The sequence below is a fragment of the Phoca vitulina genome, unplaced genomic scaffold (genome assembly GCF_004348235.1).
Source record: "Phoca vitulina isolate PV1807 unplaced genomic scaffold, GSC_HSeal_1.0 scaffold24, whole genome shotgun sequence".
NCBI classification, from domain to species: domain Eukaryota; kingdom Metazoa; phylum Chordata; class Mammalia; order Carnivora; family Phocidae; genus Phoca; species Phoca vitulina.
In genome coordinates this window covers 10,730,752-10,756,308 of record NW_022589727.1, presented here as the reverse complement: position 1 = coordinate 10,756,308, position 25,557 = coordinate 10,730,752, and the positions used below count along the sequence as shown (strand labels likewise).

Genomic DNA, 25,557 nt, shown 5'->3' with positions numbered 1-25,557 from the left:
ATGATCCCAGGGTCCTGGGATCGAGCCCTGCGTCGGGCTCCCTGCTCAGCCAGGAGGCCTGCTTCTCCCTCTCCCACTCCCCCTGCTTGTGTTCCCTCTCTCACTGTGTCTCTCTCTTTCAAATAAATAAAATCTTTAAAAAAAAATACTTTGACCTAGAGAACCAAGTTTAATAAGAACTTAGGCATTTATAGTGATGCCTTTTGGGATATGTTCAATAAATACTTGATACAATGTCGATAATGATGACAATTTGTTAGGTGATATAAATGTCAAGCTGCTGGGAAAACATAAATTTGGCCCTAATAGAGGAGCACAGACACAGGTACTAATTTTAAGCCTACAAACACAGCTTAATTAACTAAAAAACTGGGTCCCTATGCTCACTCTCCCAGTTTTTGTCAGTCTAGTCACAAACTTAAAGTAGGCGGTTCCTTGGGATTAGGAAAAAGACAGTTTTTGCTTAACTGCCCATGGTATCTGGTCAGTACTAGAGCTTTTGGGGATTCAGGGCATTTGGAAGAAGCCCTGCAACAACTAGTCAATCGGCTCAGGAGAAGATGGTTAAAGAGGCTACCGCAGAGAGCAAGCATGGAAGGCTGGAGATCCAGTTAGAAGAACACAGAAACCCCATTACTCTTTCTTTCATGGAATACTAGGAAGGATCAAATGATCCTTTAATTATGGGTTTAATCATCAACAAAGGTCCATTTAGCTGGGAAAAATAAATAAATTCTTTCCAGCTTGCAGGCTTCAGGAAATAGCTTCCAACCCTTCATAGCTCTTTGCCTAGAAGGTTGCCCAACTTCTACCTTCAGCTACATGCCTCAGTTTCCCCTACTGTCTCCCACAGCCTCTTTCCTTCTGCTGCACTTCCTTTTCAGATTTTAAAAAAGAAAATACAATTAAATACTATGTTTTAAGATAATTGATCTAATTAAGTGCGTGATTCACTTATTCTTTAGAAAGTATGCAAGTACTGTTTAATACGTATGGTGCTTCTAATAATCTACATAAATATTTAATTATTAGATCTTAGATAACTTATGCCTCATCACAGCACTCTTGCAGTGGATAAATCAGATTCTACTCACGATTTTTTTAAACATTCATTTTTTTAAGTCAGCTCTACACCCAACGTGGGGCTTGAACTCACTACCCTAAAATCAATAGTCGCATGCTATACTGACTGAGCCAGCCAGGCACCCCTCTACTCATAAGTTTTAACTCACACATTTCTTTCAGAAGCATTCCATAATTTTTTGCATCATCTATACCATATACATTTATATATTGCCAGGAAGCTAAATAAACTTGCAAAATGTATCAACAGAATAACAATATTTAGGCACTTACATATTGTAAACCTTTAAACAATTCACCATAGAGATTTATATGTATGCCTTATAGGTAGGAATATGAGACAGTTGAATTAGTACATAAAGTTTTTATTTAAAGTTTTCCCCTTCCAAGCAAGCTTCATTTACACATTCTAATACTGTACAAAATTTACAATCTCTGTGACTTATGTACTCACTTTTCACTTCTAATAGTTTGTGCCTTTCTGAAATACAGAAAGCTTTATTTATAGTTCTCATAAATGCTCTTATTTATTTTGCCTAGAAATAAAAAATAAATGAAGAACAAGTCTAAGGAAAGTGAATATCCTCGTATAAACTGTGACTTTCAGAAGAAATGGTAGCAGTTGACGATCAAAGTTTCTGAAGCCGACCTTGTTCTCTTCAGGACGCCAGCTAGGCTCTTCCCCGCAAAGTACTGTAACTTTTCTTTCCTTCTCTATATCGTATGTTTTCAAGGAAAAAGAAATGAAAGTTGATTGCACTGGATATATATATATATATGTATATTTATATATATATTTTTACAACGGATCCTTTGGATCTGAACATACAAATAAATACAAAAACAACAAAGATTGCACTTTACTGTAGAAACGGCATTAGATTCCAGTACACTCATCTATCTTGACATGCTCCACGGTGAAAGCTTATCACCAAGGCATTTTTAATCTGTGGCTTCCCCACGTCGTTGTTCCGAATGACACCTTTGTTGAGGGATTCAATACACCTCTGGGTGATTGAAAAATATTTTAGGCTAGTATTTACTCCTAACTGTTGTTGTTCCAGCTCTGAAGGGCTTGAACATCAAATTCATGTTCCTTCCCGTTTTGCTTTGTTGACTGGCCACACCGAAAACTATCTCATGCTCTCCTGACCTTCTGCTCCTAAATTCCTCATGCTCCTAAAGACAACTAGCAATTGCTCACCTAACTGAGCTCAGGCATCTTTGGTGATAACAAACGAATATGATGAGTTGGAGAATAATCAGGGTGAGTCATGTGATTTTCTAGAGCCAAATCTGGAGCCATTTCTAGAGCCAGAGGTGAGGAAGAGGGAGAAATATTTGTTAAGAGCTATGATTCACTCCTGTGGCTCTTTTAAGTTGTGTGTCTTAGGGACAGAGAGACAACTGGGATTGTACTTAAAAGAAATTATTCTTTCTTTTCATCCCTGAATTCCTAAAAGCAATCTCCCAGTTTCATTATGGGTTAAGTTTGGGTCAGATGTGTTATTCAACAGAATCTCTTCAATATTGTACGAGTGACTTTGTCAGTCCTACCTTTTGAAGGAAATGACAGGTGTGTTCACTACTTTTTTATATACTGTAGAAAATGAGAAAACATGAGCCTCTGTGGAATGAACAGTTACATAATATATTTTGTTTTAATCTTTCATATAAAATTGAGGACACAGATTATGACTGGCTGGCCTAGAACCTACAGGGCAGAAAGCAATTGCTGCAAGAACCAACATCTTTCTCTTCTCTGATCCCATGAGGTGCTGTAAGGGGCAGAATGTAAATGAAATGCAGATCTATAGAAACAAACATGTTCCTCTTTAATCTTATATGATTTTCTACAACTGTGTTGCCTATGGAGTCTGTGAAGTAGCCACAGGTTAGGAATATAGAGTCAAGTGGCAATTTCTGTGATGCAGTAAGTATTTTAGTGGGTCAAATTCTGAATCATTCATGAACACAATATCCCCAAAACTTCAACATAGATCACATGCAGGTAGACTACAATGCACAATACTGATCTTAGGTCTCTCTGGGGGCACTCTTCTATATTTTATCTTTCTCCTTTTGAAAGTTAAAATCCACGTGAGGGGTTTTTGTAAAGCTGGGGCAAGTTAAAACCAGTCTGAAATGGAAGAGTCTGTCACCACCGCGTGTTTGGTGTGATCCGAGTTACAGACATGGTATCTGTTCAAGAACAGGTCTTTTTCTTTTATAGTTACTTGGAAATATCGTTAGAAACCAAGGGTGGGTTTCGGCAGTTGTACCATTAGAATGCACTGTTCCTAGCATAATAGTGATGTCACCTGTCACTGTCTCCAAGAATGTGATACTGTTCATTCCAGGGCTTGCTGGTGTTATTTGTTGTAAGGGACGCAGGCGGGCAGGATAACGGTTGCACAGGCTGGGCCTGCCAGAGGTTCCGCTACATCTCCTTCCAGTTCCGTCCAGGTGCCTTTTTCCGGACAGTAGCATATTGTAGATGACTTGTAGGCCCCCTGTAATGGCAGAGCAGGGGGCATTTAGGGAAGAATGCTCAGAGAAGTGCAATGACCATCTTATCGATCACATTTACATTGGAAAGAAAACATCAATTCTCTGCTCTTGCTAAAAAGTTCCAAATGAAAGCAGTGGATTTTAAAATGTTTTATTCGAAAGGAAAATTTGAGAGTCACAAGATTTCAAGATCTATGTGTGTGTAATTAATAATAAAAGTCAAGTGCCTACAACACCTAGATGATCAACAAATCCTTCAAAATAATTGACCAAAAATTGGAATTTGTCCAGCTGGTTTAAGTTAAAAAAACTCATCTTCAATTTTCAAATAATTTCAGTAAATTGGATTTGAGATTGTTGCCTCACTTTTCCATTCTTATTTTACTACCCTAGAGAATCAGAGCTGGCATCCAAAACTAGCTTAAAGTAAACTGGAAAAGTGGGCTTGCCAACTTCTTTGTACATTGATTGATTGATCGATCGATTGATTGATTTTCAAGTGGCCACATGAGAAATAAAAAATGTCTTTAATTTTGTTTCCTTTGTTAACATCTAGTGGTAGTGCTTGTGTAACATTTCCCTTCTAAAACCAGAGCTGTTTGGCTTTTATATCATAGGCAAAACCCCAAAATTCCAACCAACCTAGTCATCAGTTTTTGAAAGTGTACTGCTCGTGTCTGGTTCCAAATGCGTATGCTTTTGCAGCTAGTCATGTGCACCAGCGAACAAGCACAGGTCTGAATATCTAGTTACGTATATATCAATCTATATTTGCCTCCATATAACTAAGATCCATTGAAAACTCCCCCCAAACTATGTAACAACCTTGTTCGATGCAAAACAAATAAACCCCCAATTAGTCTTACAAAACCAACCCATAACTAAGAAAATATAAAGACAGTCATCATTTAAAAAATGAATATGTTGACCACACAGAGTGTGTGGCTCCTAATGTGATATAATTCCAACTATATGGCCACCTCCTCAGGTGTTCTTGACAAAAGAGAAAAGAAAAGGAAGCAAAAGAGATTTTAAAGAGAAAAAAGCTGAGCTTAATTATTAAGTCCTTATGCCTAATTTTTCGTCTTATAGGAAATACAGAGACAGAGACTGTTTTAAATGACATCGCAAGGTCATCATTTGCCCATTCCAAAATGCCAGCTATTCTCTATGATAACTGACCCTGGTTTTTTGTTTGTTTGTTTGTTTCTTGTTTTTTTTCTACAAGTTAATGGTATGGAAGAAGTGGAGTTGGGGTAATTTTCCGGATTGCAAGAGATGGATGAGATACAATAACCCAATACAAGTGGGACTGTTGGATCCTGACTTGAACATATCAACTTGAAATATACATTTCAATAGGAAACATTTGAATATAGATTAGATATTAAGGAATTATTGTTAATTTTGTTGGGTGCGATGATGGTATGTTTACATAAGCAAATAATTTTTTTAAAGATAAATACTGAAGCATTTAGGGTGAAATAATATGATGTCTAGAATTTGCTTCAGATTTCTTCAGCCAAAATTTTTAAAAGGAAGGACAGATAAAGTATGGCAAAATCTTGATGGATGTTAAAGCTGGATGCTGGGTTAACGAGTGTCCACTGTACTCTAGCTTTTTGTGTGAGCTTGGAAATTTTTGTGATAAAGATGGGGCAAAGTGAAAAGCAATGGCAAATTATATATCCTAAAGAGAATTTGTAGATATTTAACAATTTCTAGTTTTCATGCCTCCCTGGTCAGAAACTTTTCGGACAATTCAAACAATTCAACAAACTATGCAAACAATTTCAAAAGAACATTTTAGAAACCACTCAGTCTCATTTTTAGTTGGAAAGGCAGAATCACAAAGGCATGGGGATAGGAGAGAAGCGGAGACCAGCCACATTTTGGGATACAGTTGATCAGAGCAAGCCAGCTCGACAGCAACCATGCTGATTCTTTTTTATTACTTAAAGTAACTTACTGCTTGCATACAAGCATGATACTCTTAAACTTTTTTTTTAGATTTAATTAAATTAATTTATTTATTTGAGAGAGCGAGTGAGAGAGCACAAGCACAGGGGAGAGCAGCGGAGGGAGAGGGAGAAGCAGGCTCCCCGCCGAGCAGGGAGCCCGACGTGGGACTCGATCCCAGGACCCCGAGATCATGACCCAAGCTAAAGGCAGGTGCTTAACCGACTGAGCCACCCAGGTGCCCCCAAACATGATACTCTTAAAAGGTTTTTGTGTGGATGGTAACACACATGGAGGGAAACATAAAGTAAGAACAAAACAGAAAGGAGGAGGATGAGGTAAATGTGGACACATACCATACTCCAGCTGTAGCCTCCCACAAGGTAAATGCTGTCATCGAGCACTGCACAGCCAGGACCGCTTCGACCCTCCAAAATGGGAGTTTGGAGAATATTCCATTGGTCACCTTTTGGGTCATAGCATTCCACGAGCATTACATCAAGGTGGGAGAAACCTAAGTGACATAGCAAAATGGAACCATGTAAGAATAAACTCTCAGGGTCCTGATTCAAGGCTAGGCCTTCTTTTTTAAAAAGCTCTAGATCCAAGAAATAGATAATTTTGCCTCTAAAGGGACAAAAGTATAAATTTACTGGTGAAATTGGGAAACATGTTACAGGGATAGTTATGCCATTATGTTTATTTTACAGATGAGAAAACTGAGGGACAGAGAGAGGTAATGACTTGAATAAGGCACGCAGCCAGCCAAGTAGACAGGCTGAAGTTTAAACTCAGGCAAACAGGCTTCGGAGCTCATATTCTTACAGACTAAACGGTATCATTTTTCCTAAATGAATATTTAACTCTCTCAAAATGTTTTAATTAACTAAAAACATGGTGTTCAGCATCTTTTACCTTTTTAACTCTTTATGTTTATAAACAACTATGATGAAGTGAGTGGTTTCCAATATCTACTAAGGATCAAGGTAGAGTAGGGGGCTAACTTCTGCTGAGGGCTTCTCCTCTCACCTCTGATGAAGTTTCTCAGTGGCTGGGGCAATAAGCAGGTGGCAGAGAATAACTTAAGTTCTTGGACTCCACTGGGACCCTGCTTTTAATTTAGGAAGTCAAAAAATCCTTGGGAAGAGCTTCATGGTCACAGAGCAGACCAAATCCTTAGTAATATTTTTCTTCTATCTAAATGCATGCAATGGCTATTTGCTAGCTGACAGTTACAATGCATACACTAAATTAATCAACCTACTGGGCTCTCCAAAGTAATTGAGAGATTGACCAAAAAGTAGAATAATTTTCATTCTGGAAGAGGTGGACAAATTCTTTCAGGCCACTAACTTCATACGTAAAATAAATCACAGCTTTGGGAACAGGAGAACGAAGGGCTTACTGGAATTCTGTGGCATATTCCTTTCCTTTACCATTAAGATTATTGATGATAATATATGTGAATGAGGATTGGGGCAAATTCCCAGTTCTGAAATTCTAATGGCATCACAGGAAGGTATGTATGCCTTCTCTGCGCCCAGTACATATATATGTTGACTGTAAGCCTCACAAAAACTACCAAGGAAAGGACAATTATCCCACTTTTATAGACATGAGGTTGAGTGTCTTGAGTAAGACCACACAACTACAAATGCATAACTGGGACCCAGATCCATACCTTTCCCTCTAAGCCATAATGCCTCCCTGAGCCAACCTAGTTTGATGTGTGTGTGTGTGTGTGTGTGTGTGTGTGTGTTATTTAGGTTGTCATTCCCCAAATCTTTCTGTTCTGGTATAACCTCAAGCATTAAGAGTTCCTAGAATGTTTAGTCATTATTATGCAAAAGAAATTAGCAGAAATCACATTTTAATGTAGAAAGCTACAAAGTTAATACTGCATACAAATATTTTGATGTAAAGGAATGGTGTATGGATTGAAATGAAGGAGCACCAGTGAGAGAGAAAAATAATATAAAAGGAAGAATTACAGCCGCAAAGATAATCTCCCACTGAGGAGAGCACAAAGATGAACAGCATGGACCAGGATATTGACGTTTAGGACTGAATATGAACTTGGAAATATTTACATAAACATTAAGCCTGTGTGGTCTTTATTACAAGAGGGGTACATATGTATTAGGAAATCCGGAAAGGAATGTCTACTTTGAACCCAGTTTTTAGATGGGTGTACTATGGAAAAATAAATGCACAGATGGGCCTCAGCTACCACACTCGGATGGCCTGTTGCTCGTTTGGTTCAATTTCAAGGATCATGGCCGGCCAGAGCTGGAGGAGATTTTAGAGATCAACTAGACCAGTTTCTTCATTTTCAGGTGACAAGAGACTGTGGCCCGAAGCAGTTCGGGACTCTTCTCAACACCAGAGTTCTCTCTGTTTCCCTGTCGCACCCAGTGTGCTGCGCATGAGCATGAAATCACACGTGCACACAAACTACAGGAAGTTGTGGTCATAGACTTATATGGAGCCAAACAAAACTCTAAAAATACTCTGTTTTAAATATTTTTTATTATAAAGCAAACAAAGAATTTGAGAGGCATAGAAGGTCTGGTATTCAACTCTTCAAAGAAATAATTTTAAATTTAGACATGAAATTCTATGAAATGTTCTCATTAAGAAAAATCATGTATTAGCTTCTTTGTGCCTCTATGACTGAAGTTCTTCATGATTACTACAAAAAACAATTTTCTGGAAAAAATTTATTACTATAATTTTGGGGATAAGGAATAATTTATTTTACTGAACTCATTGTTACAACAAATTGTTCGTGCTTTAATGCTCTCGTTTTTTTACTTTCTGTTAACATCATTATTCATTTCTTTAATGTGTGTGGTAACTTAAAAATAATCCTATCTGCGGAAGAGCTAAAATAAATGCCTGCCCAAGGGTCCAGCTAATTTACACAGAGTCGATTTTATTTGGTCAACATGTTTTTTACTTGGTTAACTATGATTATCTAACGAGAAAATCCCTTAGCAAGAAACATGAGATGCAAATGATATTGTGATTTAAGAAAAAAAAAAAAAAAAAGACCTTTCAAATGATTTCCTCCAATTGCATACAAGCGATCATTCATGACAGCCAAAGTGTGGATGGCGCGTTTTGTGTTCATATCTTGTTTTCGAGCCCAGACATCCATCACAGGGTCATAGCAATATAGCCAGGGGACATATTCTCCATTGTGTACACCCCCTGTGAATGAAACATATACATACCAGTCGTGAAAGGGCCTTGGCACTGAACTTTGTAACAGAAAGTAGAGGAATGACTTGCCTGAAATGTATATTTTCCCATTGTGCACTGCTCCTGCGTGAGCCGCCAGAGGCTGAGGCAAAGAGGACACATAACGCCATTCGTTTGTTTCTAGGTTATAGCACTCCACGCTGGACAAATAGCCGGTTTCGTTCCTTCCACCAATAACGTATAAATGCTTGTCCAACCGACATGCATAGAAACTGGCTCTTCTACAATGAAAACAACAACCCGCCGTAAATCGCAAAAGGAGCTCAGTCAGGCCAAGGAGGTACATCCTGCTTTAGAAATGGTTGCAGGAACTTGGAAATCACACACACAGCTCCCTTCTAAATCTGAGACCTTTACAGTAATCATATGCATTGCCCACTCTGGTTAACATTTTTGGTATTAAAGTAACAATAGAGGAGAAATTCACCAACTCTGTTTCAGCTCCTTTTATCTTGCTTTTTGATACACCATTAAAGTGTTCACTAATGGTTGGGATATTTGGTACCTTGTAAGGATATCACAGCTCAGTAAGACAAAGTGAAAAATGAGGTAGATAATGTAACAATAATAAATTATCTTGACATTCACTTTTTTCATGGTCCTTCAAGGGTCATTGTTCCCAATTTATAAGAGAACTACATCATCAATATTTTTCTTCAATTATCATTTTTTTTCCTTCTCAGTACTACTGCAAATAGAGTAACTTTTGTGAATTGAATTTAGTGTTGAAATTTTGCTCTTACATAACCTGTTGTAGGAATTTTAGTGATACGGTTTTTGGTGTTGCTTTTTACAAAGCTACGGGCTATTTTTTAGTCTCTTTTCCAGAGAGGCAATTTATTAAATTTTCCCATTATGCCTTCAAGGACCAAAGACACCAGCTGTACTGAAAGGACCAATTCTGAGGTAAACCATAAGATAGGAGTGAGATATTGAGGACCTGAATTAGAGTTTTATGGAAGACCTACAAGGGCTGATGCCAAAGATATTTTAAAGGAAGATATAAGACTTGGGAACTAGTAAGACATGAGAGCTGAGGGAGAACACATGTTCAAAGGGGACTCAAAAATTTGGAGGATGACTAGGTTGATATGTTGAGAAAGTCCTTGACCCTTCGCTTCTTTTATCTCGTTGCTGCTACTGGAATAATATAATAATATATCCCATGTGGGATAACACGTGGTCCAATACTGAGTAAGTACAGTGTTTAAGTGCCAAGCCTCTCAGAGAATATAATTTGTTTGATGACTGTATGGTCTTCATAAAAATTAGTGCCAAGACTCTTGGGCAATGTGAGTAGGAAGATCAAGAGTCCCTAGAGGTTTTTTATCAGGAGATTTTCCAGGTTGTGTTTACAAAGTGCCAAAACCTCTGGGAAGCAGTACACAGCATCTTGATTAACAGTTTAGTCTCTGGAAGAGATTGCCTGGCTACATGATTTATTGGATGTGTGACCTTTGACATGTGCCTCAACCCCTCTCGGCCTTGGATTGCTCATCTGTAACAGAGGGATGTTAATGGTACCTTCCTTACAGGGTTATTTGCAAATACATATGTAAAGTGCTATCATAGTGTCCAGCATTTTGTTCATGCTTTGGAACCATCATTACCCAGATAAAAAAGTTTTTAGGGGCACCTGGGTGGCTCAGTCGTTAAGCATCTGCCTTCGGCTCAGGTCATGATCCCAGGGTCCTGGGATCGAGCCCCGCATCGGGCTCCCTGCTCCGCGGGAAGCCTGCTTCTCCCTCTCCCACTCCCCCTGCTTGTGTTCCCTCTCTCGCTGTGTCTCTCTCTGCCAAATAAATAAATAAAATCTTTAAAAAAAAAAAAAGTTTTTTAAAAATCACCATTACCCAGATAAAAAAGTTTTTAAAAATCAGCCATCAAGATGTTTGCAAGGAAACTTTTCCTAGTAATATTGTAAAAGAGTTAAATTCTTTGTTTGTTTAGGTGATTTATTACTATATCGGTAATGGTATAGATGGTGATGTATTTGGTTTGTTTTAATTTTTTCCAGCTTTATTGAGGGATAATTGACAAATAAAATTGTAATATATTTAAAGTTACACTGCAGTGATTTGATATATGCATACATTGTGGAAGGAGTCCCACAATCAAGTGAATTAACACATCCATCACCTCACATAGCTACTTTTTTTTTTTTTTTTTTTTGGTGAGAACACCTAAGATCTACTCTCTTAGCAAATTTTAAGTATACACTACAATATTAACTATAATCATCATGTTATACATTAGATACTTGGGACTTTTTCATCTTATAACTGAAAGTATGTACCTTTTGACCAAGCTCTCATTTCCCTCATCCCCTAGCCCCTAGCAACCACCATTCATTCTGCTTCTGTAATTTTGACTTTTTTTTTTTTTTAGATTCCACATATAAGTTTGGAGAAAGGTATTTGGAAGAAGCTTTTAGTTGGATTATCAGAGCAATCATTAATTTAAAAATTTTGAGATTTCCTGTTACAGAGAAGTAAAAACCCATTTAAATATAATACTAGTTATAATATAGGTTAAATATAATATTAGGTTATAAATATTAGGTTAAAAACAGTTGCAAAATTAAGTGCCCACAGATGTCCATTGCTTATTTCTATTTCTCTAACCAGATTTCAGTTGTTCTCTTATTGAATATGATAGGGTCATGGTTGTCTTACAAGTGCTTTTGTCTTCTCAGTTAAAATGTTTCATTGGAAAGAGACATGTCTACAAGAATAGACCAAAGGAACACAGATATTTCTTTGCAATGTGGACACAAGAGTAAGTCAGTATCCCTCTTCCATATGAGCATTCTATAACAAGTCTTAGAGCCTCTGAAATAATTTTACTAATGGGCCATCTTTAAATAATTTGGATTATGTGGGCTGTAAGGTGTTGCATTCTTGCATGCGCTATATACTGGTCTAGAGGAGAAAATGCCTGTTACTCATGACAAGTATGAAAACCCTCCATTAAATAAGTTTAGATAATGGAGAATAAGAGCAAGATCTCTTCATGGTAGTGTGAACTCCTTTCATCCTAGTCTAAATTTCAGTTCTCTCACTTTGTCTGTCCTGGTTCCTTCCTTCCTCAGTGACACTGAGTGAGCCTGTCAGAACTTGCTCTCTTTTTAGCCAAGATTTTCTTAATTTGGATGCTTCATGTGTACTCCTAGCTTTATCCACACAGTGTCACTGTTAGGATCTAAATGGAAAAAAAAATCAGTAGGTTTCACTTCCTGACTAAAAGGGCATTTTTATGTAGAAATTCCAATAGTGAAGACTCTGAGCCTAGGACTTATCCCCTTGCATGCCCAAAGTGAGAATTCATGAAATGCATTATAGGAGCACTGGATAGTTAATGGTCTGTCAGCAACTGTGAACCTTTGCTCCAGGCTAAAATTTTACCATACCAGGTCTCTCTTGGGAGTGCTCCCTGCCCACCCCTCACCTCATGAAGAACCACACAGGATTAGGCTCTCTGGGGCTTTTTTTGGAAAAGTAAATTCCAGATTACTGAAGATTTTTAAATGGGATTACACTATTTGTATTTCCAATTATTCATCTCTCTCCTCAAGCCCCTCCTCCCCCAACGCCAGAGGCAATATTCAACGCATTGTGGTCAGTTAACAGGAGACTACCAGCAACTTCTACAAACATACTTTGAACCCTGCATATTGTACAGGTCTTTACTAGTTCTGACCCTTAGGGTGGTCAGTTTATATACTAAAGCATGAGACTGAATTACTAGAACCTTAGCTCAATTCTTGACTTTCACCATCAGATTCAAATGGCAACAGATTTTTCAAATAGAATTTCACGTTGTTTCTTGTAAAGCTTCTAGAAACAAAATATTTAAATTTGGAAACAATTTTTTATGTATTTCCTTCTAGCTTTTCTCTTACCCTGTGAAATATAAACTTTGTTGTTAGTGCTCTCCAAACTGCTTTTTCTTTTTCATCTTTTTTTTTTTCCTACACTAGCTAGGAGGTAAGATATCCATATAAATAATACCCAAAATGTCTATTTTTGCTGGAAAATAATGTAAAGTCATCAAAGCGTTTCTATTGATCCTAGTTTCAACTTTTAACCTCTTTTCACTGAAGAATCAAATCCTACATCTGAGACCAAAATAACTCAGTAGCATTACATTTAAATGTATATTTTCCTGCAATTATTTCACAGGTAGCAGGGATACAATTCGCGAGTTAGTTTTGAGTAAACCTAGAGGCAGTGTGCCCATTGCCCTGTTGGACTGGGTGGGAGGGGCATATTCTGCACTTTTATTATAGCACGCCTTAGGAAGCTCTGATTAGGTAAGATATCCTAGGAGTCTGTCCAGCCAGCTCTAAGAGTGGGTTACCCCAGAGGTGGTTTTCAACATGTTTCTATTATTCTCAGTTTGGTAATTTCTCAGCATAACCATTTCTCCTCGGTTTTTTAGCAACTAATGGAAGGAGGGAGGTGGGGCAAGTTCTGGTGAGCCTGATTCATGATCTATACAATGCAGAATTAACTCATTGAAATGTTTCAAGAGACTTCTTTTTGGATCTGAAGGGTGTCTCATATATTTTCTTCTTTTTTTTCTTCTTCGTTTAATCACCAATTAAGCCACGCTGGTCACTGATCACACTTGCTACTTAGAATGGAGGCTTGGCAATGACGGAAAAATTTCATTTTAAGTTATGGATTGCTGCCTGGATCAACCAGCGCATAGGAGATCTGGAGCTAGAAGACTGACTGGGCATTTGTGAGATCTGCCTTTTCCCGCTCAGCTCTGTAAGGAGCTCTTTATTTGGTCTACCGAGTTGATTGTTCTAAATCTAAAAAAAAACTTCTCTTACTAGGGACCTGACATGATATACCATAATGACTTAGAAAGAAACGTTAAACAGTCCATCCTGTCAACGGTGGCTGCCGGGCGCCGGCAGACCATGGCAGGTCTTTTTATCAGGTCAATGAGCTGCTAAAAATTGTCTAAGTAGGACCCCGCCATGATGGGCCATAGTGCCTCAGAGGAAGTCATTATAGAATATCAAGTAAACAATACACATTTAGAAAAATTACTAATTAGGTTTTGCAGCAATACTTCTCATCCTTAGGGGCTCTACAGTGAGATAATTGACCGCGACGTGAGTTATGCCTCCCAAACTGAAGGCGTGAAGGTTAATTATCATGGTGTGCAGCCCCCAGCAAAGGGGACCGTGGTGATGAGATGCTGCCATTTCAAACATATTGCTGATATTTATTTTAAAAAAATATTTTTTTTTAAGTAAAACTTCTTGGAATGGTTTTGATTAAAGGGTGAAGTGATGCAGCCACAATAAGAGCAACCAAGAAATAACCCCAAAGGGAGAGAAACAAGGCTCACTGGAGAAAGACATCAGGAGGCTATCGTGCATACAGGTATGTGCAAGACGGGGGGCGGAGAAGGGTGTCAGGATATTAGCTGACTTAGAATTATTCCTCGAGGTACGTTTGAACTACACATTCCTAAAAGTGTCTGTGGTCCTTATATCGTGCCTCATCATTTCCAATGTATAGTTTTTAGTCTCCCGAAAGGCGGTTTTAATATATTTATAGGGAACAGAGCGTTAGATACAGAGTTTTCTCCTAGCATTGCTACAGTAATGCACATTTTTGAATCAATGATATTACCTGAGAACTTCCTGTTCACTTGGAATTTATGATAAGGATCTAAGTTGAGCTTAGTGTGATCTAACTGAATGTTTATAAAAGAGATGTTAAGGTGAAGAGTCATGAGGGAAACAGGAAAGAAAATTATTTCTTCAATAATTCAGTTGAGAAGAAGAAATAAGTTGCAGCTTATTGTTATTATATTGGATACTTCGCTCGAGAGGATGCTGAAGTATTATTTGAAAAGAATCGAGGGCTCAAAATTTATTTTTTTAAAAGATTTTATTTATTTATTTGACAGACAGAGCCAGAGAGCACAAGCAGAGGGGAATGGCAGAGGGAGAGGGAGAAGCAGGCGCCCTGCTTAGGGAGCCCGATGCGGGGCTTGATCCCAGGACCCTGGGATCATGACCTGAGCCGAAGGCAGATGCTTAACCGACTGAGCCACCCAGGCGCCCTGAGTGCTCAAAATTTAGCATGGGAATTTGCATGTGCATGTTAAGATGTGGCCTCCTGTAGGTAACAGCAGGAGAGGCAAAATCTGTGTGAATGTAGTAGCCACTTACCCCTTGGCAGCTGGGAGACGGGAGAGAGAAACACCAAGTACATAAAAAACCGAGATGACAGCTTGCAAAACTTTTTTTTTTTTAAAGCTAACAAAGGACCTCTTCTTGAATGTATGATGGGAGGATAGTTGAGAGGGCAAATGTCAAGGATTTGAGTTAGTGAGACTGGAAAATTTAATACTTGCAATTTCTGCATCAAAATGGATACCACTGTAAGAATGGTGTTTTATATTTATATATAGGATTTAAGCATATTACCACTGAGAAAAGTGGGAGGGGCGGTGAGATTTTAGCTCCACTTGCCAAAAAGCCAAAGCAATGTAGTAACGGAAGACAAGTCCTACAATTTTTTTCTTCCTCTGTTAGAACCAGTAATTGACTTTTTGATTATTTTTCTCCATTGAGTTAACAAAGTAGTTATTCTAAATTGGCCAGGCCAAATTTTGCATTCTTTCATTGGCTCCGTTTAGCATAATTTATCACAGAAAACCATTCAGCATCCACGCTTCCTGTAAAGCAGCCACGAATGTTTCAGACATACGAAATAAACACTTACCTTTCTTGCATGGGTGGAAGTTGTATCCAGCTATTAAATCGAGGATCATATCGGCTGACAAAATTTGTACTGTGTTTTCCTGTAAAAATATATTTGAGACATTTAAAACTTAGATTCCTTTGTTGTTTTGAACATTTAATAGTGTTTATAAGATGTCTCTGTTCTCAGGTGTAACACAGAGATGAATTAAGTTGGAGGGACCATCTAACACAGTCTGAGAAGCAGGAAGTCCGTGGAAAAATAAATGTGCCGCCTCAACTATATTTCCTTTTTCCTTCTCTTATCTTCCATTTTCCTTTTCTTTCTTTCTTTCTTTCTCTCTCTCTCTCTCTCTCTCTTTCCTTTTTTTTTGGAAGGAGTCAGAATAAAACAAATCAACCATGAGAAGAAAAGCAAGTATGTTTATCAAACCAGTTTTACCACAAAGTTAGGGGACAAATTTTTGGGTTTTGGTAATTTTTGTGTTTTAAAAACATGAAGTTATTGTCTGTAAATAATCAGTTCCAGAGACCACCTTGTGTGATATCTCTGGTGAGAGCCCTTTTTTTAATGATCCAAAAACCTAGCCGTGGTTGAGTCAGTTCTCTCCCCATGGAAATCACAGCAATCACTATAGTAAGAGTTTGCCTTAGGAAATCAGGTTTAGCCTGTGCATGTCACGTGAGTTCTGTGTGTGGATTCGGGGGGAGGCACAGTTAAAGGCACATGTGCTCAAATGGGAAACAGGAGTCCTCAGAGCTGGTGAGCCCTTATCCCCGCTGTTGAGCCTCGGAAGCACAGCGGTGCCTCCGAGGCATTAAAATGAATCTTATTTTTCATACCGACTGACACCAAAGCAAGAAATGGAAGCAAAAGAGTGCCTTCCATTTTCTGCGTAGTGCCTGAGATGACAGTCATCTAAAAGCACTTGAAGTTTTAACTCTGAAAGTCTGTTTTTGTTCATATATGTGTAACTAAACATTGAAATACAGGTACCAAACTCCGCCACAGGAATAGATAGATAAGGGTGTGTGTGTGTGTGTGTGTGTGTGTGTGTGTACATGCTCACACAGGCATGTATATCCAACACAATTATTAATTGCATAAATATATTGAGTATTTATTATATGTTTTATGTGTTCTAGGTTCTGAGAACATATTGGTAAGCAAGAAAGGAAAAGTCCCTGTTCTTGTGAATGAATAAAGAAATACATATTTTCAAGTAGAGAGGAATGCTATAAAGAAAAATAAAGCAGGGACTGATAGTGGGGAGGCTAGTTTAAATAGAATTGTTCCCTGCCTACAGATGTGTCCTCTGCGAGTCATGCAAATATCTGCCGAATGAACCTCTCACATAGTGGGCCAGGTGTGTAGAAAGTCCCTGGGGCTGGCCATGAGTTTAAAACCAGCAAAATGCTGGGGTGACTTGAACAGAAGTCAGAGGCGTAACGAGGTCCAAATCCGGTGAGCCTTGTGTACTGGTATATAATGGTGCCTTCTGTTACAAGAACAGTAGGAGGCCACTGGAAGGTTTTGAGCAAATGAGGAACATGGCCTAATTTCTCTCTTACAGAGGTCACTCTGGCTGTTGTGTGAAGACCAGACTATAGAGGGGCCACTCTGGGAGCAGGGGAGCTGTCAGGAAGCCATTATAACAGTCAAGGCAAGAGCTGATGGTGGTTTGAATGAAGGTGGAGACATTCAGATACGGCCAAGTTTGGGATCTATTGTCCGGGCATAGCCGATAACATTTTCAGATAGATTGAAGGTTGGTATGAGAAAAAGTAAGTAATTAAGGATGGCTGCCAGATTTTTAGCCTGAGTAACTAGATGGAAGGTCATGAAATTTGCTGAAGTAGGGAAGACCAGGCAAGAGCAGTGTGGGGACTGGTAAGAGAAACCACTAGTTCTGTTTTGAACTTAACCTTGAGAGGCCTATGGGATCTCAGAGTGGAAGTATGTGGTGGGCCACTGGCTTACTGAGGCTGCAGAAGCAAACTTTAGAGTCATTGGTCTAGAGATATTATTTAAAATCATAGAACAAAATGAAACCCTTTAGGCAGAAGGTATGGACATGAAAGATAATGGGTCCTGGGATTGAGCCCTAGAATACAAAAAGAAAAACCAGCAAAGGAAAGGAATTGTCAGAGAGAGGAGGAAAAGTACGATATTTTGGAAACCATGTCAAAGAGTGCTTCAAAAAGACAAGTGAACAACTGAAAATTGACCGTAGGATTTGGCAACATGGAGGCTGGTGGTGGCCTTGATAAGTGTTGATTCAGTAGACACATAGGGACTCCTCAAGACAGACTAAGATCTAAGAGAACAGATGTAAGAGGAAGGCAATGCTTCTTAGGACTTTTGTCACAAAAAGGAGAAGATGATAGCTGGAGGATGCAGCATTAAGAGAAGGTTTTGCTTGGTAGTTTGGTTGTGTTTTTAAGTCCAGAAGTACCGGAAAGTCCTTGAGCAGGCAAGTGAGAATGAGAAATAGGCCTTAGATTGGAGCAGAAATAGGAGGGAAGAGAAAATAATAGGAGGGAAGAGAAAATACATGGGTAGCAATGGAGATAAGTGGCACTAGACTCGGTTGTGGCAAGATGAAGATTTTATCTTCTGATTGCTTCTATTCTCAACAAACTACGAAGCAAGGCCATCAGCTGAGAGTGAGGAGGAAGGTTTTGGAGAAAGAGGCATTTGAGGAGAGAGAAAGCATGAGATAGCTAACTTGGAGGGTGGGAGAGTACACTGACCAGGGAAATTTGGTGGGGTTGGCTAGTAGCCAGTATTCTCCATCCACATTTAGTCACTCAGGTACAGGGAGGAGGAGGAAGAGTGTTGGGCTTAACCAGGGCCAGAGCTTTACCAGGCAGGCATAATGGAAGGAGAGATGGATGCAAGGGCTGCAGGTATATGCACTAATGTGATTACAGGGATGGGCAACATAAGGCCAATGAGGAGGGAAGTAAGGATATCAGTGAGAAAGTATTAGGGGAGAGTGAAGAAAGTGGCATGTCCAGGATGAGCAGAGAGCTGCCACATAAAGGGGCAGCGGGTGGTAAAACCTGATGACATCCTTTAAAGTGGTGGGTTTTAAGGTTGTGGGAGTGACAACAAAGAGGTAGTAGGAATCTACCTGCCTCCAATAATATGAAGTTCTGGGTCAGGTTGGGGAGCAGAACCCAGTGCCCATTAGAGAGGCTGGCTGGGAAAACAGTACTCTCATAAGATTGCCAGGTTTTCACTAAAAGAGAATGGAGGTGACCATTCAGAAGAGAGTTTAAGGATTCTGGGGGTTTTGTGGATGTGATATCATTGAGTTCCAAGGACCTTGTGAAAGGGTCTGGATGGTGTGATTGGGTGGTAAGTTAAATTTTATTTGGGGGTATACAGTAAGAGTTAAGAGTTCCAAGAGTGAGAATGACTCAAAAGACTTGGATTCCACAAAGGGAGGCTCCAACTCAAGGAAGGATTACATCTAGAGTTGGTTTATAAGGGAGTTTTTGTAGAATTTGCAATCATTTCACTCTAGAAAAAAAATATTCTTGATAGGTTCCAAGGTTAATTCCCCAAAGCACCTGAAGATGAATGTTGTTAATAGGAATGTAGAGCATACTTGCCATATATAAGAATGTTTCTCTATGAAGTTTGGTTTAGAATTTTCATTTGGAGGAAGACATCTGCCTCTTTTCAGGAATGGGGCAGAGTGCCTTCTGGTAGAAATGAGCTATGTTTGCTTTGGTTGTATTGGTAGCGGCCTTCACTCATAGAAAAGGCTAAGCAGGGATTGGTGTGATACTGATAGAAGATGAAGAAAGACTTTCCAGGGGCAGGGTCAATGGTGTGAAAGAGGGGTGAGGACCGAGGACTGGGGAGAGAAAAAGAAGGAAGGCATTCTGGAGTTGGCAAAGGATGTGTGGAGGGGATAATGAACCTCAGAAGAAATGAGTGTGGTGGCAAGAGGAAGATGAGCTAAAAAGGAGTTATTTGTTCCTTCCTTGTGGCTTCTTTTGGGACTTTACCAGCAGCTTGAGAGTGGTGGCCATATGCAATGGGATTTTGGATTACTCCACTCCTTTAGTTTCTTCTCATCTTTTCCATTTTTTCCTAACTCTTCCCCAATTTCTTCTCTTTGTGTGATGATGTCCTGTCACCTGACACCATTGTTGACTATCCCTTAAGTGATAGGTAAATGGAGCATGGGATGGCAGTTTTCAGCCAGTGGTGAAAGGGAAGAATGGGGAAGGGAAGGAAGTCTCCTCCAGGCAGTGTTTTTGGGAGTCAATCATTAGGAAGGACAAATGTAAATCGGTTTTCTGTAAGCTGGGGCACTGACAGAATATATGCATATGTATTAGAATATTATAATGCATTCCAATCACTAATGACATGAAGGGAGTTAATAGGATTTAATATCTATAGCTGACTAGAAAAGCAATATATGTGTCCTGTTTAAATTTCCAGTAAGTAATATGTTTTATGATTTCAAATTTTGGTCTTGTAATCAAGATAATAGATAAATGAAATTATATTTGTATTTTATGAGTACATACATGTTTTATGAGCATGTATTAAAATTTACAATTTTGTATTTCATTCAAAGACATGCATCTCAGGCATCATTTTCAGAAGAACTGAAGTTTAACTTAAGATTTCGTCTTTGGAACTGACATATCCAAAGCATTTGAATTCATGGATTTTTAATTTTTCCTCCCTGGTAGCAATGAAATTAAAGTTATACATTATCATAGGATTGCTATTCTTTATAAGTTTTGGTATTAACTGCTTACTTTTTAATTGCATAATTGTATTATAATATGAAAATCCCATATTTTTGAGATGATTGAGTCCCTGCATGGTTTTCTAAATGAGAAGTGATGAAGAGTTCCTTGGGAATAAGAGCCACTTTCCACTGTGATACAATACTGACTTAATTTCACAAGACCAAAGGCAAAAACATGATTGTTATTTAGTATCTAACAAAATACATATGTCTGCGTGAGGGGGAAATGTTATACAATGGTTCAACACCAAGGCAGACAGACCTAGGTTGGAATCAGCCCATCTTTGTGCAAGCTGCGTGTCCTGGCAAGTTCTTTCGCCTCTTCGGGCTTGGACTCCTCATAGTAAAACTAGAACAATCATGCAACAGGCCTCCCAGGATGGTTGTGAGGATTAAGTAAAATTATGCAGGTGAGTGCTTAGCGAATTCCTGGGAAATAATTAGTACTCAATAAATACTACAGTTCATGGTTAAAAAAAAGGGGGGGGGGTAATCAGGTATGGTTGACCAGATGAAGCTACATGGAAAATGTCTAAAGGATTGTGGTAGAGGTGTGTTTGCTACCTAGCCCAGATACCTTTACCAGACTGGTGCTGTGCTCCCCAGGTTGCTCACTGTCATAGCGGCTCCCTCTCTGGGGAACTGCTGTACACTCCATATCCCTGCCCACCCTCCCCCTGACCTGGGGGAAGGCCTCAGCCAATGACTGAGTGATTGACCCAGGTACAGAAGACTGGCCTGCCTGCCTCCTGATGGGACCAATTCTCCTCTGTTTAGGAGAGCCGAATCAGTGGCGCATCAGCATTTGCCCACATCTATTCAAATGGCTTCATGTGCCAAACACATCAGGGACAGAATGACTCAGCTTTGCGGGTAGGACTCCCACAGCTCTAAAAGGGGGTCTAACAGAAAAAGAGTTAGCTGCCAGGGCCAAATTGAGAGTAAACGTAAAATTAAAGTTTTACTAAAATTCAATTCTGAGCCTCCTGGTGGCTCAAGCAAAAGAAGAGAGACACGTTAAATCACACAAATGTATCAGTGGCAATTGTCCAAAGCACACAATGCCTCAGTGCTACGGTCTGGCAAGAATTTGTCACATAGCTCTTCACATGGGGGGCATGCTGAGTAGTGACAGCGACAGGTGTCTCTGCAGTAAATGCAACACTGTTTTCTATAGTCTTTTGTTGCGGCATATTCATTGAGGGCTTTCAACTGAATTCCTGTTCCTCTGAGGGGTGGGGGAAGGCAAATCGGTGAGGTCCAATGGCACAGTTTTATGGGAGTCTGAATTAGTTCGGAGATAAAACCTTGACTCTCTAGACCAGACAAAGGAATACGCCCATTATGCTCTTCCCTAACCACCCTCCCCCACCCAATCTCTCAGCTATGCTTGATAAGACCTCGGGGAACAGTAAGCAGATGTAGGTTATTTTGAGGAGGAGGGGCATAACCCTGGGAGCAGGTTTTCTGTGTCGCTGAAAAGGTCTGTCTCAGAGGCATGGGAAGTTCATGGTGTTTTGTGAACACCAAGTGGTCGCACCAAGACTGGCATTGTAACAGAGGCCTGCTCCACCTGGGATGGGAGGCGGGCTAAGAGAGTATGGTCCCCAGAAACAGGACTTTGCAGCCTTCTCTTGTCACGTGTGAGTTCTAATCTGGCCTTCGAAAAGACTGTTCGGCAGAGTTTTTGCTTAGATAAACCTGATGGCTGTGCCCTGTTCACTTACAAAGGCTCTATTCAGTTCAGATCACTTTGGAGGAAGAATAGGTTAAGCAGTAAATGGGGAGCTTACAGTGGATTGTACATCTGCCAGCATTTTTTGGGGACACATCAAGTCTGTCACTGCAAAGGTAAATTAGAGGAGACATATTAACTATCCCTTTTGTTCCTGTTCTAAACCTGTTTCTCACAAAGCTCAGGAACTGTCCACTTTGGAACGCTCAAGGATTGGAACCAACAAAGCTGCAGGTTTTGAGAAAGAACGTCCTGCTCTCCTCAAAGAAGTGTTCTTGGAGGTTGGCCTGGGTTGTTTTCCTGGAAGATTTTCTAGAGTGAACAGATGTAACAATTTTCTATAATTTGCCTTGGTGCAGATGCTGAAAGAGAGCATTCACAATAAAATATATGCAGTATATGTAATTTCGCTTGGATGTTCTGGGGTTTTCAAGTAAAAATGTGTACCTGCAAGCTGTTTTATGGTTTCTCGGTCGTAATGATCTCTGTTACACAGAAGGCTACAACCGCAAGTCCTCCTTCATGTGCAAGCGCTCCAAAAATATCTTGATAATTTTGCGTATTCTGCAAGGCACAGTGTTCTCCCCGTGTTGGCTTGGGAAGTGTGTTAAAATGTTCAATTTCTCTTTGCGATAAATTTCTGAAGTAATCACATCAACAGGGAAGGTGGTGGATAGTCTTCGAAAGGAGCCCTTGCAAAAGGTGCAGCCACCCGACTGGGTCTCAACAAAAGCTGCAAAGGAACTTCAACTGGGCATATGAGTTGTGACCGCAGATAAAGCTTATTTATGGAAACTGCCTTATTGTACTGATAAAATGGGAGAAAAGTGGTGGGGAAGGTGGTGAGGATTCTTAATAGCTGCAGCTTGCTACCTGCCTCTAGGGAGTCTGTGCTTATGCTCGTGGCATTCCTCAGGGGATGGATAAGGAGAGGGGCTGGGGCATCACTGCGAAGCCAAATCCCCAGACAGTCAATGAGCGAATGCTCTGCTGCGTGCGTCCTCTGCCGGCTCAATGGTTGACCCTGCCTCCAATTGTCAGCCCAATTTACCGACTGTTTCATTTGTCCCTGCGCACAGACATACATTTTCCACAGTAATTACGAAACGGGCTGCTCCCGGCGGCGCCTTCCACAACACACATACTTGTTGAGTTCAATAGTTACCATTGGGGTTCCATTGGTCCTCTCCACCCAGCACAAACAAGAAGTTTTCTACCTCCACAACGCAGTGGTGGGCACTGTTGTACGGCATAACTGGAATTGAGGGGGGAAGAAAAAGACGCGTGAAATTCTTCACCTTAGGACTTGATACTTTGGCTCCCTGGTTATTTGCTTCCACCAAAGGGCATAACATGTGAGAGTAAGTCGGAAGGAAGAAGAGAGCATAAGCAGCAGAGCGGGGCACCCACCCATCCACAGTGGCTCAGCCGTGTGTTCCCAGCAATCTCAAACCCAACCCCTTTTGACTAATTTTACATAATATTATTCCGCAAATTAGTCAAGGACAACCTGTCATGCTGCTTTCGATTCTTAAGTTCTCCTCACCTGCCTGATGATGGGGATCGCATTCTAAAGCAATGATGGATCCTCCCAAATGGTCAGGGCTGGGGGTTACTGCTTGGAAGAAATAACCCTGCATACACTTGGAGCCATGAAGATGCTCTGCCCAAACTTGGTTTGCTGGCAATCTTTCCATAAACAGACTCGGGGTGCTTGGGAGCTTTCTATTCCACAGCAATGAGCAAGCTGAATTTCCATACAGTTTTAAGTTTTTAAATTAAGGTCCTGCTGATTTAATGCCTTCTCCAAATGTATACGCTTAATCTCCTGTACAATATCATTAGCAGCACACTCACACGTTTCCTATCTATCTGCTTAGGAGCTCTTCTGGAACAAAGATAAAAACCGTCAGGAACATCACAAACATCCATTCCCTTGGTCTCGCCCTTCCCGCCCCCCCTCCCTCCCGGCCCCAGTGTGGTGGCTGCGAAGAGGGCGTGTTCTTTAGAAACCCACCAAAGCCAGGTTTCTCTGTATTTGTCTGTTTTCATTTACATTTTCTTTCGGGGACACGCACAGTGTGAGACTAGGACAGCCCTGTCACCCCATGTGCAGTGCAGTGCAGTGCTGGTCTCTGCTATTATCATATCATATGGCAAATGTAAACTCACACAGAATTAGTTATCATATCACATGCGGTGGTTTGGACCCAGTGACACCAGTAGGAAAAATGATGTCCTTGTTCAGCTCATCATATGGGCACCTTAAATCTAGGTGAGGACAAATGGGGAGGTGATGTGCATGTTCAGGCAGGGAACTTATTGCTTGACACGGATCAACAGAGCACTTAAGAAACCAGTGCAGTGGGAAATCAATATGAGTCAGGGCCAGCTCTTTGTGCTCTTTTGCCAATGCCGAAAGAGAGAGAGCCTATCTTATGGCCAACTTATTTTGGATGATATATATCTCTCATTTCATTTTGTTTTTCCTACCTTTTATTTTTCTCAGAATGCACTTATGCTGGCTAAGATATGTAAATACAACGAATAGCTTTGAAATCTATAACATAGCTTCTGAAAGAGCAAATCAGATCATTTAAGCTTCTTACTAAAGGATTTTAGGAGTTTGGGTTATTTTATTAGTTATTTATTTTTTACTGTGAATATTCATTGTTTTTGAACTTATATCTATAATGCCAGAAGGCCTTGGTACAGAAATCCCTGATTTCTGTGATAATGTGGAAATTGGATGTGGATTTGTGCGGTCCGTGGATTTGTGTGTGGTCCATTAATTAGGTCACTGACTTAGGGAATCATCCTGGGGATGTCCTTTTGCCCTTTAACCCTCAGTTATCTCTTTGGAAAATGCTTTTAACCACACGGCTCTGCAGAGATACCATACAGCTTCTCAGAATCCAGTGGGGCAGAATATACGTTGGGTTCGCCGACCAACTAAGATGGAATAGGTTTTGAACATTAAAAAAAAATTAATTATCATTGTTTAGATTATGATCCTAGTTCCAAAATAGCAAACGGAAATCTATGCTACTCATACGTGATGTATATTGTGTATATTGTGAGCAGTCTGGTGCTACCCCAGTTCATCATCATGTCGTCTGGGCAGTGTAAGCTCACAGTGTTGATTATCATCTGCATGCATCTACTCACATGGGGTGCGAGCACAGGAATAGAGGCTGTAACCAACTTACGTTATGACTTCCACTCTTTGGATATTTAAATTTTTGGTCAGCTCAGTGCCCAAACCTTATAGGTAATGAAAACCTGTATTAGCATCTTTTTAACTAGAGGTCCAGTTCGATCATAAAGCGCAATCTCTGAAAATATAACAACACTTGCGTTTTGTTCTTGCCATTTATTTGCTCCCATTCAGGCAAGCAGAAATTAAGTGAAGGAAATAATACATGATTTATTCTTAAGCCTCTTTTTCATTTGATTACCCCTATTGTTATGCTTTATGCAAACAAATG

General features: G+C 39.9%; 1 protein-coding gene across 1 annotated transcript in view; it reads right to left on the bottom strand.

Moving 5' to 3' along the window:
• Positions 1–1,864: 1,864 nt before the first annotated feature.
• Positions 1,865–25,557, bottom strand: part of KLHL14 (kelch like family member 14) — a 95,219-nt gene continuing 71,526 nt past the window's right edge. The window contains exons 4-9 of the mRNA XM_032421273.1: positions 23,235–23,324; positions 15,573–15,651; positions 8,848–9,038; positions 8,608–8,766; positions 5,910–6,067; positions 1,865–3,596 (exon numbers count right to left, since the gene is read on the bottom strand). Of these exons, the coding sequence (XP_032277164.1) occupies positions 3,456–3,596; positions 5,910–6,067; positions 8,608–8,766; positions 8,848–9,038; positions 15,573–15,651; positions 23,235–23,324 (818 nt within the window). The 3' untranslated portion in view covers positions 1,865–3,455. The remainder of the gene's footprint in view (positions 3,597–5,909; positions 6,068–8,607; positions 8,767–8,847; positions 9,039–15,572; positions 15,652–23,234; positions 23,325–25,557) is intronic.